Here is a 12,348-nt window from a genome sequence, read left to right on the forward strand (position 1 = left end):
TTGCATGAGGTATTTACTCCATTACCTCAACAAAATGCTGCAGTCAGATAAAAAAAAAAAATATTGTCTAGAAAAGACTGGACATAGTTTTGGAAACAGAAAATGCACTGAGATTACTCATTTGAAGTAACAATTATTACTTACTACTTTCTTGCCATCAGACCTCATGACCGTCTGAAAAATCAAAGTTCTAATTTCAGGATCAGTTTTACTACACTATAGTTTTTACTCTTAATTAATATTATAACAAAGCACAGATACGTTAACTTGTGTAAAATCTCCACCCACTGTGAGTAACTTTACTGAATGAAGAACAAACATGCTTTAGCATAAAATTAATGGAACATGCAGTTTATGTTAAAGTAAGACTTTTTTCTTGTTTTACTCAATCTTTGTTGTTTCAACGTTGATTTCTATCTGCTGAAGCTGATGAACCATTTGAATGTAGTGAATATACAATAAGCTATGCTTTGCTACTGGAAGTACTTTACCCTTTTATAAAAGATATGCATTGCCTACTGTAGGTGTTAGTATCAGAAGTTTATGAAAATAAAATATGAAGAAGTGTTTCTTCCACTTAAAATGTGTCGTTTTGTAAATATGTTATTTTTTTATTTTAGTCTTTAAAATATCAGAACATGCATATAACTTTATACTTTTGTACATCTGATTACATAATTATTAAATACAGTATGATCAAAACAGAAAAGCACTTTCTAAGAACTTAAGTAGCCTTTTTGGTCTTACATGCTCTTACTGCTCCTACTCTTTACTCTTACTAGAGTACAATTTTTAGTTATTTTGCCCATCGGTGATAAGTTGTTAAGAAGGAATTCTGTTTCTGGCAACATTCAACATTCTTTCAGTTTTCTGTTCGACTGCATGACACTAATGTGTGTCTTCAACAACAATAGGTTTGAAAATGCAAGTCACTCCTCCGTGGTTTTGGCTGCCAGTTAATCCTAAATAATGGTTCTCTGTAAAGCAACAAACCGAAAGAAGAAACCTTAGTCATGGTGATAGCAGTGTGTTGTTGTTTTCAGATAAACGATTGAATTCTGATTGGATGTTTCTGCTTGACCTCTGAATCTGCGCCTCTCTATATAAGCAGAGCAGGAGGCAGCTGGCTACCTGCTCGACCGTCTTCTGTGGCTGACATTAGACATGTTCTGCATGCTGTGGGTTGTTTTGCCCACTCTGGCCGCTGTGGTGCAGGGTGGTGTGTCCTCCGGGAGCGCTGAGGCGCTTCTCAAAAACAATGGAGGGGGTGCTGCAGCCGCTGGGAATGTTGCCAATCCTGGGGTTCAAAATGGAGTTCCGCTGGCTGGTGAGGCCATCGTGGCACGCTTAGTTCAACTCGGTGGGTCACTTTTTATCCAGCCAGTTGGAAATCCCGGTCAACCACCGCTGCAGCAGCTTATTCCCATTTCAGCTCTCCAGCAGGGTGGGACTTTCCTTGTGGGGCAGGGCGGAGGAGCAAATGGGAATCTGCGGATCGCTCAACAAGCTGGAGGTTTGCCAGTGATGCTGCTTTCTGTGGCGCCCCAGAATAATGCCGGAACAGGCCCTCAGCCTCCCATGCAGATTCCTGGCCAAGTGCAGCTGTTCTCAGTGGCCGGGCCCAGCAACCAGCAGCAGCAGCAGCAGCAACTGGGCGTTGCTGTTGGCGGCGGCGGTGGTGCGCAGGCGAGAGGAAGACTGAGGTTTCTGCGTTCGGTGGCAGCTCGTCTCAGGGGGACGCAGCCTCCTACAACGAAAGCTGACGTTGATGAAGAGGAGGAAGAATGCTCCGGGACGGACACAGAGGAGAAACAGCAGTAATGAGACCCTGCTGCTCTCGTGATTTATTCAAGCTTTTTACTCACAGATCTGTCACATAAACAGCATTCAGAGATTTGCCTCATCAAATAATTGTTATTGTAACAAATGGTCAATAAAATGATTAAAAACTGAAGTGCTCAGACTTTGCCGGCTGTTTTTATTTACATTTCATCTGACTCTTAAAGTATATCCATGTAAATAAAACTTTAAATAACATCCATCACCATTATGATGCAAACAGACAAAGATTGCTGTTATTTATTTGTCAGAGTTGACTAAATATAGACACAAACTCCTATTTCCAGTGCGTTCCCAGGTTGAAACCTGCTCATTTGTCTTGGAAAACATGCCACAACATTTACATCATTGCTCAGCGCAGAAACTTTGTGTTGTTAATTAAAGACCGGACGGGTTGAACACAACCAATCCAATCTCCTACATGAGAGAAATGATCATATTCAAGTTGGGAAATACCATTTTTCACAATGTAGAAATCCAAGCAAGAAAATGTTCCTCACCGGGTACACGACCGCAGTGTGTGATTAAATGTCCAGACCAGACTCCCCACATGGTGTTTATGTGTGTTACTGCAGGCTGCGCAGTCAGCAGCAAAGAAACCGTTCCCAGACAGCCTCCGTGTGAGAGAAAAAAAAAAAAGTGAGCCGGCTATGCACAGGAAATGCACTAATGTCTACAAGCATGTTGAGATGAACAGCAGTCTGATCCTACTGACATGAATGTGAAGCTGTTGGCAAGATTTGCATTTAAATAATGAATTCATCTCAAAGCTTCTAGTTAGAATGGAGAAATTAAATTGCATACATCATTTTTTAGCTTAAGTGAATATGAATTAGGGAATTACAAACAAAATCCCCAATCTTAAATTCTATTTGATATTTTAAATACATTGAATCTTAATATTTTTCAAATGAAACCCCTGAAATGCATTGCATTTCTCCTTGCCAGAGTTCCATAAAGGCCAGGCCATTTTGTCAATAGTTTCTCCCACCTGACTTTTGGATCTCTGCAACTGCACCAGAGTGACCATGAGCCTTTGCAGTTGTGCCATCCTCCTTCCATTTCTTATTTTTTATTGATGTGTTGAGTAATTAATTCTCTCTCAAATTTTCAATGCTTGGGATCTAGTTTTTTTTAACCCAACTCACCTTTAATCTTGTCATCAACTTCTCTCCGTAGTGTCTGCTGGGTCTCTTGATCTTCATGATGTTGTTTGTTCTCTAAAATTATTTAACAAACTCCTCAGGCCAACACAGAACAGCTAATACTGAGATTAAATTATACACAGGTGGACTCTGACTGATTTATGAAGGTATTTAGTTTCTCTTGGTTTTATTTACTGGTATTAAACTAAAGGGGGATGAAAACAAATGAACACAGTTTTGTAGTTTTCCATTCTTTCCACTTCAATAAAATGTATATTTTTGTGTTTGTTTATAACTTTAATAATGAATACAATGCGTTGAAGTTTGTGGTTGGTAACGTGACAATATGTGAAAACACTTAACGACCTTAACTGCTCCTGAAAGCCTCTCCAAATCTTTTTGGTCAGTTATGTGATTAAGACACTAAACCAAAGATAGGTTAAGTACAGGATGAGTCCCCAGGTCGTTGTTTTCTTTCATGTTTAGATTTGTAAAAAAAAATTTAATTCTAAAACAATTTGAAACAACACTTTGTTTCTAAAAAATAGCATTTTTTTTCTATTCTGAAATTATTAGATATTTCTCAAATATTTGTGATATTTTCAGATTATTAATCTTGGTCTCCTTGCACCTTCCCCCAAAGAAACAAAAAACTTTTTTTTTTCTATTTCTCAATTTTGCACTACCTCTAAAGTCACAAAAAAGTACACTGAAGTTTGTGGTTGCAGCATGACAAAATAAAGAAAGGTTCAAGAGATATGAATGATTTGGCAATCCACTGTACGTAGACATTTAAATTAGATTTTCATGGTCAGATACAAAACAATTATGATGTCATATGTTTTTCTTCTGCAACCACAACCCACAACATTTAATTAAAGGGATCTTACAGGTTTGTAAGTCGGTGGCTTCCATCGACCTCTAAAGCTCCATGTGAGACACCAAAACCCTCCGTCATCTCTCTGTGGTCGTTCACCTGCTTGGAGAACAATTGTTACCAAGATCAAATCTTAAAAAAAAAATAGCAACTTGTGACTTTTACCCTTCCTTAAAGCGTTTCATAATGAAGATGTCATTTCACAACTTCCCATGACACACAGGTGACAGATACAAAGCAAGAAAAACACCAGTTTTCTTCTCTCTAATTGGTTCATAATAATCTTTGGGACACATAAAAAGGTGTTCTCACAGCAGAAAGATACAGTTGTCCTCCAATATCTGGAGCAAGCGTGCTTTTCGCAGATTTCAAGGTGCAAACATGAAGCTTTTTCTCTTCGCTGTGTTTGTGGCAGCAGTCACCTCCAGTGTAAGTCTAGTTTGTCTGCATCTTTCTGTTTAGTTTGGGCGTCTTTCTGTTGCACAGTCATGTAACATCCCGTCTTCTCGTTCTCTGCAGGTCAGCGGGGGCAAGGTGAGAAACAAACATGAATGTAGGCACAATTTGTGACTTATCAGGAGGCCAGAGACAACTAGAAAAAAAAAAGATCTAATGTTTTGTGCAGACCGCAAGACTGTTGGCAGCCATGAATGCTGGGATGCTTAACGGGATGATAGGAGGAGGTTTGAACCCCCCTCTGATGGCTGGTGGTGGAGTTGGTTTACTTGGGCAGCCCCAGTTTGCTCAGGTTCGTCCACAGGCTCATCTCTTGTTACTCTAATATGAAGTTACGTGACAAATTGAACATCTTTTCTTCTCACAGATTGTTCCTGGACTCCCTGCCTTTGCTGTTCGAGCTCCAGTTCCTAACATGTTCCCTGCAGCAGTCAATCCGGTTAGCAGTTGCAACAATGACACAAAGCTTCCCCTTTGCTGTTTCGGGCTTTTTAAAGCTCATATTTTTGTGTGTTTTGTTCAGTACCAGTTCCCTGTGATGGGTGTTCCTCAAATGCCCCAAATGAACCCTCCTCAGCAACTTCCAATGGTAATCACTCACTTCTCTGTAAAGTTCAGATGTTATTATTTTAGGATTAAATTCTTAGAATCGTGAGGACTTTCTGTTTTGTTTTAGGGAATGGCTGGTGGTGTCATGCAGCAGCAGCCTGCCTATCAGGCTCCTTTCCAGGCTCCATTCCAGGCTCCTTTTCAGGCTCCTTTCCAGGCTCCTGCCCAGCCTCCTGCTCAGCCTCTGGTTCAGCCTGATCCACTCCGAAGATTCAGGGTAAGAAGTGGAGAATGTGCATACGCAGAACCCAGCATGTCTGTGAGATGTATTTCATGGGTTTAAATGTTTCTCTGCAGCGTCAGACTGTGAAATCTGAAAATGCAGCAAAGTCTTCTGTGGACACACAGGTATAACATTGAATTTCATCTAATTTTTCTTGAGTTGTGATCCCGTTCTGTGGGTTTATTAAGTTTTCCATCGTTTCCTACATATGCCTACAGATTCCACGTCCCGCTGAGCCCACGACAGTTTCTCCGTGTAACAATAAGGAAGCTAATTAAGTTCACGTTGGTAATATGTCAAAATCCGACTCCATGGCACAAAGAGGCGTCTCACGTTGTCTTATTCTATGTATCTTCATGATTTGAATCAAAATTAAAATCAATCAGTTTTTGTACCTTTGTTTCCAATAAAGAAATTATGTTGAAATCAGCATGCAGTTCATCACTTGGCTTCATTTATGAGTTATTAGTTGTTGGTCACTGCTGCCATCTAAAGGGCAAAATAATTTTAATGTAAATAAACTAAAACTCAAAGAACTTATCATTCTGAAACAGCTACAAGATTTATAAATGGATATAATATCAGGACGTGACAATGAAAAGTATAATTTTATTGATAACCAATTAAAATACTTCTATGTCGTGCTTACATACATTTTCAAGAGTGTTTGTTTGGCATGTGGCCAATGGGATGCAAACATATTCACATCCCTTTTCACATTAGCTCATGTTGCACAAACTTCAAAACATTTTGTTGGTATTTTATGTGCCTGACCAACACAATGTACAGCATAACAGTAAATTAAAAGGAAACACATGGATCTAAACGGTTTGTTGTCCATCTTCCATAACTGCTGGACTTATTATTTAATTACACATGCAAATTTATTTATATTGCTATTGATTAGGTGACATGAAGGCAGCTGGTTGGATTTTATTTAGGCATACTGAAGTATAGGGAATAGAAAAAAGTATGCTATACATCTCATATTTATTTGTAAAAAAAAAAACATTCATCCCTTTTTTCTTCTATTTTCTTTTTTCTACTTACATAAAACTCCAATAAAATAAATTGAGTATTAACTGTATTGTGACAAAATGTAAAAGACAGGGAGTTAGAATGTGTTTGCAAGGCAATAAAGGTTATCAGTGACAATTTACAAGCTTACAAGCTACAATATTCCTTCAAACATAAACATATTTTTATTTTAGAAATGCTACAACTGAGAGTTGGTCCAAACCAGGTTTTACAGTGTTTGTTCAAGGCCACCTCTGTGTTTGCTTTATGCTGAGTCATAACCATCAAGTTCTTACCTTAATGCATTTGGCTAAAGAGCTGACCACTGCAGTAAAGTTTTCACAACTTTTGCTTTAAAAGTGTATGTGATTGTCTTTTCATCTATTTAATCTCACAGCCTTTGCTAAAGATGAGCATCAGTAAAATAAAAGTGACGTTGTAGCCATGATGCTGGATTTCACAATTATATCACAGATGAAAAATTTAATACTCTGCACGCCTGCTGAAGTGTGTACTTAGGTTTTAACTTCAACATGTAGGTTTAATAACTGGTTGGTTGTAAAAAAAAAAAAAAAAAAATTATATATATATATAATGGCACAGCCAAGATACTGCGCAGAACCCTCAAGCTCCCAGGCCTTTGGTAGAGGACCCGAGCTCAGAGGATGAAACAGACCACCCGCGGAGGGTGAGAAGGGAATTTTTATATATATATATATATATATATATATATATATATATATATATATATATATATATATATATATATATATATATGTACACTATGCCCGCCACTTGGTTATGTCGTTCCATGTACGCTTTCCCTGCCAGCATCTTGCACCCTGCTATTATGTGCTGGACTGTCTCAGGGGCCTCCTTGCACAACCTACACCTTGGGTCTTGTCTGGTGTGGTAGATCTGAGCCTCTATTGCTCTGGTGTTTAGGGCCTGTTCCTGGGCGGCCAGGATGAGAGCCTCTGTGCTGTCCTTGAGTCCAGCTTTCTCCAGCCATTGGTAGGTTTTCCTGACATCAGCCACTTCAGTTATTTGTCGGTGGTACATCCCATGTAGGGGTACATCCTGGACAGTGGCTCTCACACTCACTAGTCCTCTGCCTCCTTCCTTACAGCTCGTGTACAGTCTCAGGGTGCTGGATTTGGGGTGGAATCCCCCATGCATGGTTAGTAGCTTCCTAGTCTTAACATCCGTGGCCTTCATCTCTTCCATTGGCCAGCTAATTATTCCGGCAGGGTATCTGATTACCCTGCCATATCTGATATATATATATATATATATATATATATATATATATATATATATATATATATATATATATATATATATATATATATATATATATATATATATATATATATATATATATATATATATATATCAGATATATATATATATATCAGATATATATATATATATATATATAACTGTAATAAAACTGTAATAATAGAGATAAATCAATCAATCTACACAGCTCAGCTCTGTAAGAAATCTGCCCATTTGTTCTCTCTCTCTCTCTCTCTCTCTCTCTCTCTCTCTATATATATATATATATATATATATATATAATAAATACAATACTGGCCTATTCCACAAACTTTAGGACTTCCAGCAACCCAAAAAGTGAGCATAGCTTGAAATGCTAAAGCTTAGATAGGCCTTTTTGAATAAAGGTCCAAAATGGAAACTAAAAATGCATTACACACAAGGGTTTTGAAAACAATTGAACTTTGAATTTAAAGGTTCAATGTGAATTTAAAAGAAGCTGCAGCTGCATACATTTAAAAAAAAAACATAAACCAACAGGGAAAGTCATAAATAAATCTGAGATGAGATACAGAATAAAAAATAGCTAAGAAAGTGTTGTCAAAAAGAACTACAAATAAATGCTATACAATTTGATATACAATGAGGGAGAGTGATGGTAGCTAGAAAACTGGGACAAGGTCTGTGCTGAAAACCGAAAAAACCTCCAAACTGAAATCAACCAGAACACAGAACAAATTGAAAAAAGCCCATGGATTTACAATATGAAATAAAATCAATCCAATAGAAAACTGAACTGCTCCTGGGTAAACCCAGAGAGTGGCAGAAAGCCTTCTTACTGAAGGCTGATTGAAACCATTATTTAAAGTACTGTGAAAAAGTGCACTTTTGCAACTTTCGCACTGTGCCACAGTCACAAAATGAAGTTTGTGGTTGTGACAAAGTGTGAAAGTCACACATGTTTGTTTTAGTGCATTATCTGAAATGGAAAGTACATTGATTGGGTTTCAATCAAAGTATGAGTCAACATACAAACTGAACTGCGCATTACAGAACTACAATTACAGCTGTAAGTCTTTTCTCTAACAGCTTTAAACATCTAGAAACTGAACTTTTAGACCATTAGCATCTGTGAACTTTCATGTTCATGTCTTCCTAAAGGTCCTCAATTGGATTCACGTCCAGATTTCAACTGGGTCATTCTAACAAGGATGAAGCAGGTATTGCAGATAAATCTGCAGACAGGAGCTACTGTAACAAGAGTTAACTGCGATCCTTTAGACATCAAGATCTATCCACCTGGCACGAATGATTTTTTTGGCAAATGTCTGATCATGAGCTCTCTGCTCCCTTTTTTCTTCATTTTTTCTCATGACATGCAAAAAAATTGTGTTCCTCCTAATGCACTTAATTACACGCTACCAGTGTTAACACGTGCATGTAATCACAAAGAGAATGAGTGTCTTGAGTAAGTTTGTCGAAGATATGAAAAAGTGTCAACGAAGTGCAAAAAAACTAAGACAGTCTGCAGATTCTGTCATCTCTCCAGGTAGAAAGTACACACTGTTAGACATTATGAATCTCTGCGGAGTTATGAACAACCCCACACAGGGCATGTCATGGTGCTCAGAGACATGACTTACATTTAATGACAGACTTAGCAGTTCTGTGTTGTAAGTGTCTGAGTCTGTTGTCATGAGAAACGTCTGTCATTCTGACCGCATATTGTCTGGACGCGCTGCTGGTGGACTATTAAAACTCACATTCTGACAATTTAAAAGGCATCTGGACCCGAAAGAGGAGGCAGACACAGAAGAGAAGAGAAGAGAAGAGAAGAGAAGAGAAGAGAAGAGAAGAGAAGAGAAGAGAAGAGAAGAGAAGAGAAGAGAAACGGTAAGATGAGCTTGACACTGAGATTTTGAAGAAGTCTGAGGCGACTGGTATTTTACCAACTTTTAACAAAATGTGCATGTTTCGGCTCACTGCAGGACATGATGAAGCTGCAAAGTGCCCTTCTGGTAATCTGCCTTTTTAGGTCAAGCCTTGCTCTGCCAGTGAGTTTCAATTATATCCAACATTATTTCACAAGAACAAAGTATGCCATTTCAACATTAGATTAAATATTCTGCACATCTTCTTGAAGGTTCAGATTGGAATTATTGCAAGCAACAGCAATGAGGTAAATCACATTTAAAAATCTGCGTTTGTTGTTATGCAAAAAAATGAAATAAGTTGATTTAATTTCACCGTTTTGTTCATCAGATCCTGAGGCTGAATGGATTGACTCTTGCAGCTCTTGGACAAACACAGGTGCTTAAAAAGCTGCTGAAAAGTCTCAGTTTTCCTGTGCTCTGCATTTAAAACAATGGATAAATATGTGCTTTTACTTTCTCCAGGGCTCAATATTACCCCAGTATGTGCTGCAGCAGCAAACTCCGGACGTCTTGCTCACCCCACAGGTGTTGAATTTTAACCCCCAACTGGCAGGTCCTTTTGGTCCCCAGGGGCCACAGCTGCTGCTTCCCAACCAAGGCAACCAGTTAACACCCATGCTAGTCCCTAACGGGCAGCAAGAGCAGCTTGGACCAGCACAAGACCCCAACAATCCCAACGGTCCTCAGCAAGCCCAGAACCCGGTCCAGGTAACAGACCAACAACTTGAGGATCATGCAATTAGATTGTTTCACCAATGCACCTGATGCAAGGATCTCTGCACACTGATAATAGTTTTTCTTTTCTTGCAGATGTATCCACAGTTTCAATATCCATCTTTTGGATTCCCACAGCTTCACAGACAGCAGGTTTTTATTTACACAAACTGACCCATTTGTAAGCATTATGTTAATTAAAATTTTAAATGTTGATTACATTTTTTTTTAGGGCTACTCTTACTTTGTACCCCGGTATGGCTATGCCCAGCAGAGGAACACTGCGGTTCTGCCCAACAATGGACAGCAGAAACTGGAAAGAGCCACACAAAGACCACAACTCCCACTGCAGGTAAATTAAAAAAAATAAAATACCTTCCAATATTTATATATTTGTGAATAGATAAATATTCCAAGATTGGAGAATGAACTCCTAAACTATTTGTGATCGTTGGACTGCACTGAAGCTTTTAAAAAGCAACTTAAGGCATTCTGTTTTAAACAAGCTTTTTATCCTGACTGGTACCTTTCAGTACAAGCATTAGAAGAATCATGACAATTTTATGTTGTCTAAGATGTACTTATTAAATGTCTATTTCTTTGAATTTGTATTACTTTTACTGTTTTCTACTGTTTTAACTGTTGTCTGGGAAAGGAATAATGAAAAAGGACAACAAATCTCGGACATAAACATGCACCAAAAATGCATGGCTATGGAGCTTCGACAACCTGTCTAATTATGATTCTCTTGGTAGAAAATCATTCAGCGTCATTGTGTTTTAAACTAAACCAATGAAATCAGTTTACTGTGTGTATCACTTTGAATTAAAAGCTGGAGCAATAAACTTTGATGAGTCAACGCTAAGGCTTAATGATAATAACACAGCTGAGTCTATCGAGTCAGAGCAGCGTGGATGTGGTAAGTGTGTTGTAATGACGTCTGGCTACTAAAGTAACCAGACAGCTCATCTGTCTGCTTGATGCACCACTAAGTGTTAACCACTCACTTATGCTTCTTCTAATGCTTACCTGCAGGCTGCATGCCCCAGTGACACTAAAGTGTGATTTTTTATTTTTTCAATTGTATTGAAATTATATTCAGCAACATTTTATGCACCTCAGGCATAAAACAGAAAATATGTATTTTTTGGAAATACATATTCTAGGAAATTTTACGTCGTTTCTTTATCCAGTCAACTCTGTGCTTTTTAATAACTTGCAAACTGCGTTGTGATTAGTGCATGCACTCTTGAAATCGGTTGATCTAACTGTAATTCCCCTTCTATTTCAGCAGGGCTCTAAGCTACAGACAGAAAAGGTGAAATATTTATTTTGTTTGTTTTTTTCCTGTTTGAAACAGTTGCTCTCGAAATGTATCGTTTTTGTGACTTCCTCTGTGGTTTTTGCCAGACATGGCCAGCAGGGGCAAAGAAAGAGTCCACCACTGCCCCCCCTGATCCCCGAGGGGATGCAACTGGTCCTGGGACTGATGAGGTACCCCGTTTACACGTGCAAACTATTTGTTGAGAATTTTTTCCGATGTTTAATTTCATTTTTGTTTTGTTATTTCTTCAGGGTAATGGCAGCTTCCCCTTCCTGTTTGAGCCATAGATGTTAAAAGGAAAGAAGAAACATCACTGGAGAGGGGAAAAGGCCTGGGGGGGGGGGATATTTGCCACAACTTAACTGAAACTTATTCTTTGCTTTGACTACATTTTAAATAAACAAATAAATAAATACATAATTTTGTCAAATGAAATTGTTTTCAATTGAATGTGAATCTTCTTGATTTTGCAACCGTCTCCAATTTCAACTTTAACAATATTGTCATCAGAAGTATGGCATAGTACAAAATAAATAAATAAATAAGCAAATAAAGAAATCCTGCTGCAAACGTCACAACAATTACCTTTAGCACTTCTTCAAAAGGACTTTAGGACGCATAAAAAGTTGACACTTTGAAAGGTGTAAAGTTGTGTTAGGAGATGTCTAATGAACATGTTGCCTAATTTAAAATCCAAGAGGACAGTTTGTTCCATTTAACTTCTCTTTTCACCAAGTTACTCAAAATTAGAGAAAAGGAAATTACACAAACAACAGTAGTAACTTTAATTTTTTTTTCATTTTATTGAATTGAAGATTTTTAACAATGAACTGGACCTTATATGTGACTTGAATTTTTTTTTCTTCTTGTTTTATACAAAGTTGCAGTTTCAGTGATGCTTTTACTAAAGGCGTTGGAGGGGACACCAA

General features: G+C 38.0%; 2 protein-coding genes across 4 annotated transcripts; both read left to right on the plus strand.

The window, feature by feature from the left end:
* Positions 1-4,172: 4,172 nt before the first annotated feature.
* scpp9 (secretory calcium-binding phosphoprotein 9) lies at positions 4,173-5,579 on the plus strand. Its single transcript, XM_008411192.2, has 8 exons — positions 4,173-4,290; positions 4,381-4,395; positions 4,487-4,609; positions 4,685-4,756; positions 4,841-4,906; positions 4,994-5,143; positions 5,224-5,274; positions 5,368-5,579. Exons 1-8 carry the CDS (start codon positions 4,243-4,245, stop codon positions 5,425-5,427), a joined length of 585 nt encoding a protein of 194 aa, XP_008409414.1. The 5' UTR covers positions 4,173-4,242; the 3' UTR covers positions 5,428-5,579.
* A 3,628-nt stretch (positions 5,580-9,207) lies between these two features.
* Positions 9,208-11,854, plus strand: odam (odontogenic, ameloblast associated). 3 transcript variants are annotated; one of them, XM_008411184.3, is made up of 10 exons: positions 9,208-9,340; positions 9,436-9,501; positions 9,591-9,626; positions 9,710-9,757; positions 9,844-10,089; positions 10,192-10,248; positions 10,328-10,447; positions 11,390-11,413; positions 11,506-11,589; positions 11,671-11,854. In XM_008411184.3, the coding sequence occupies exons 2-10, from the start codon at positions 9,439-9,441 to the stop codon at positions 11,704-11,706; spliced, it is 714 nt and encodes a 237-aa protein (XP_008409406.1). In that variant the 5' UTR covers positions 9,208-9,340; positions 9,436-9,438; the 3' UTR covers positions 11,707-11,854. The 3 variants fall into 3 exon arrangements, with proteins under 3 accessions (XP_008409406.1, XP_081464328.1, XP_008409397.1); XM_008411175.3 differs by having other exon boundaries at positions 9,212-9,340; positions 11,387-11,413; XM_081608202.1 differs by lacking the exon at positions 11,390-11,413 and having other exon boundaries at positions 9,209-9,340.
* The last annotated feature ends 494 nt before the right edge of the window (positions 11,855-12,348 follow it).

This window comes from Poecilia reticulata, chromosome 1 (genome assembly GCF_904066995.2).
Source record: "Poecilia reticulata chromosome 1, P_reticulata-male-v2, whole genome shotgun sequence".
In the NCBI taxonomy this organism is placed as follows: Eukaryota; Metazoa; Chordata; class Actinopteri; order Cyprinodontiformes; family Poeciliidae; genus Poecilia; species Poecilia reticulata.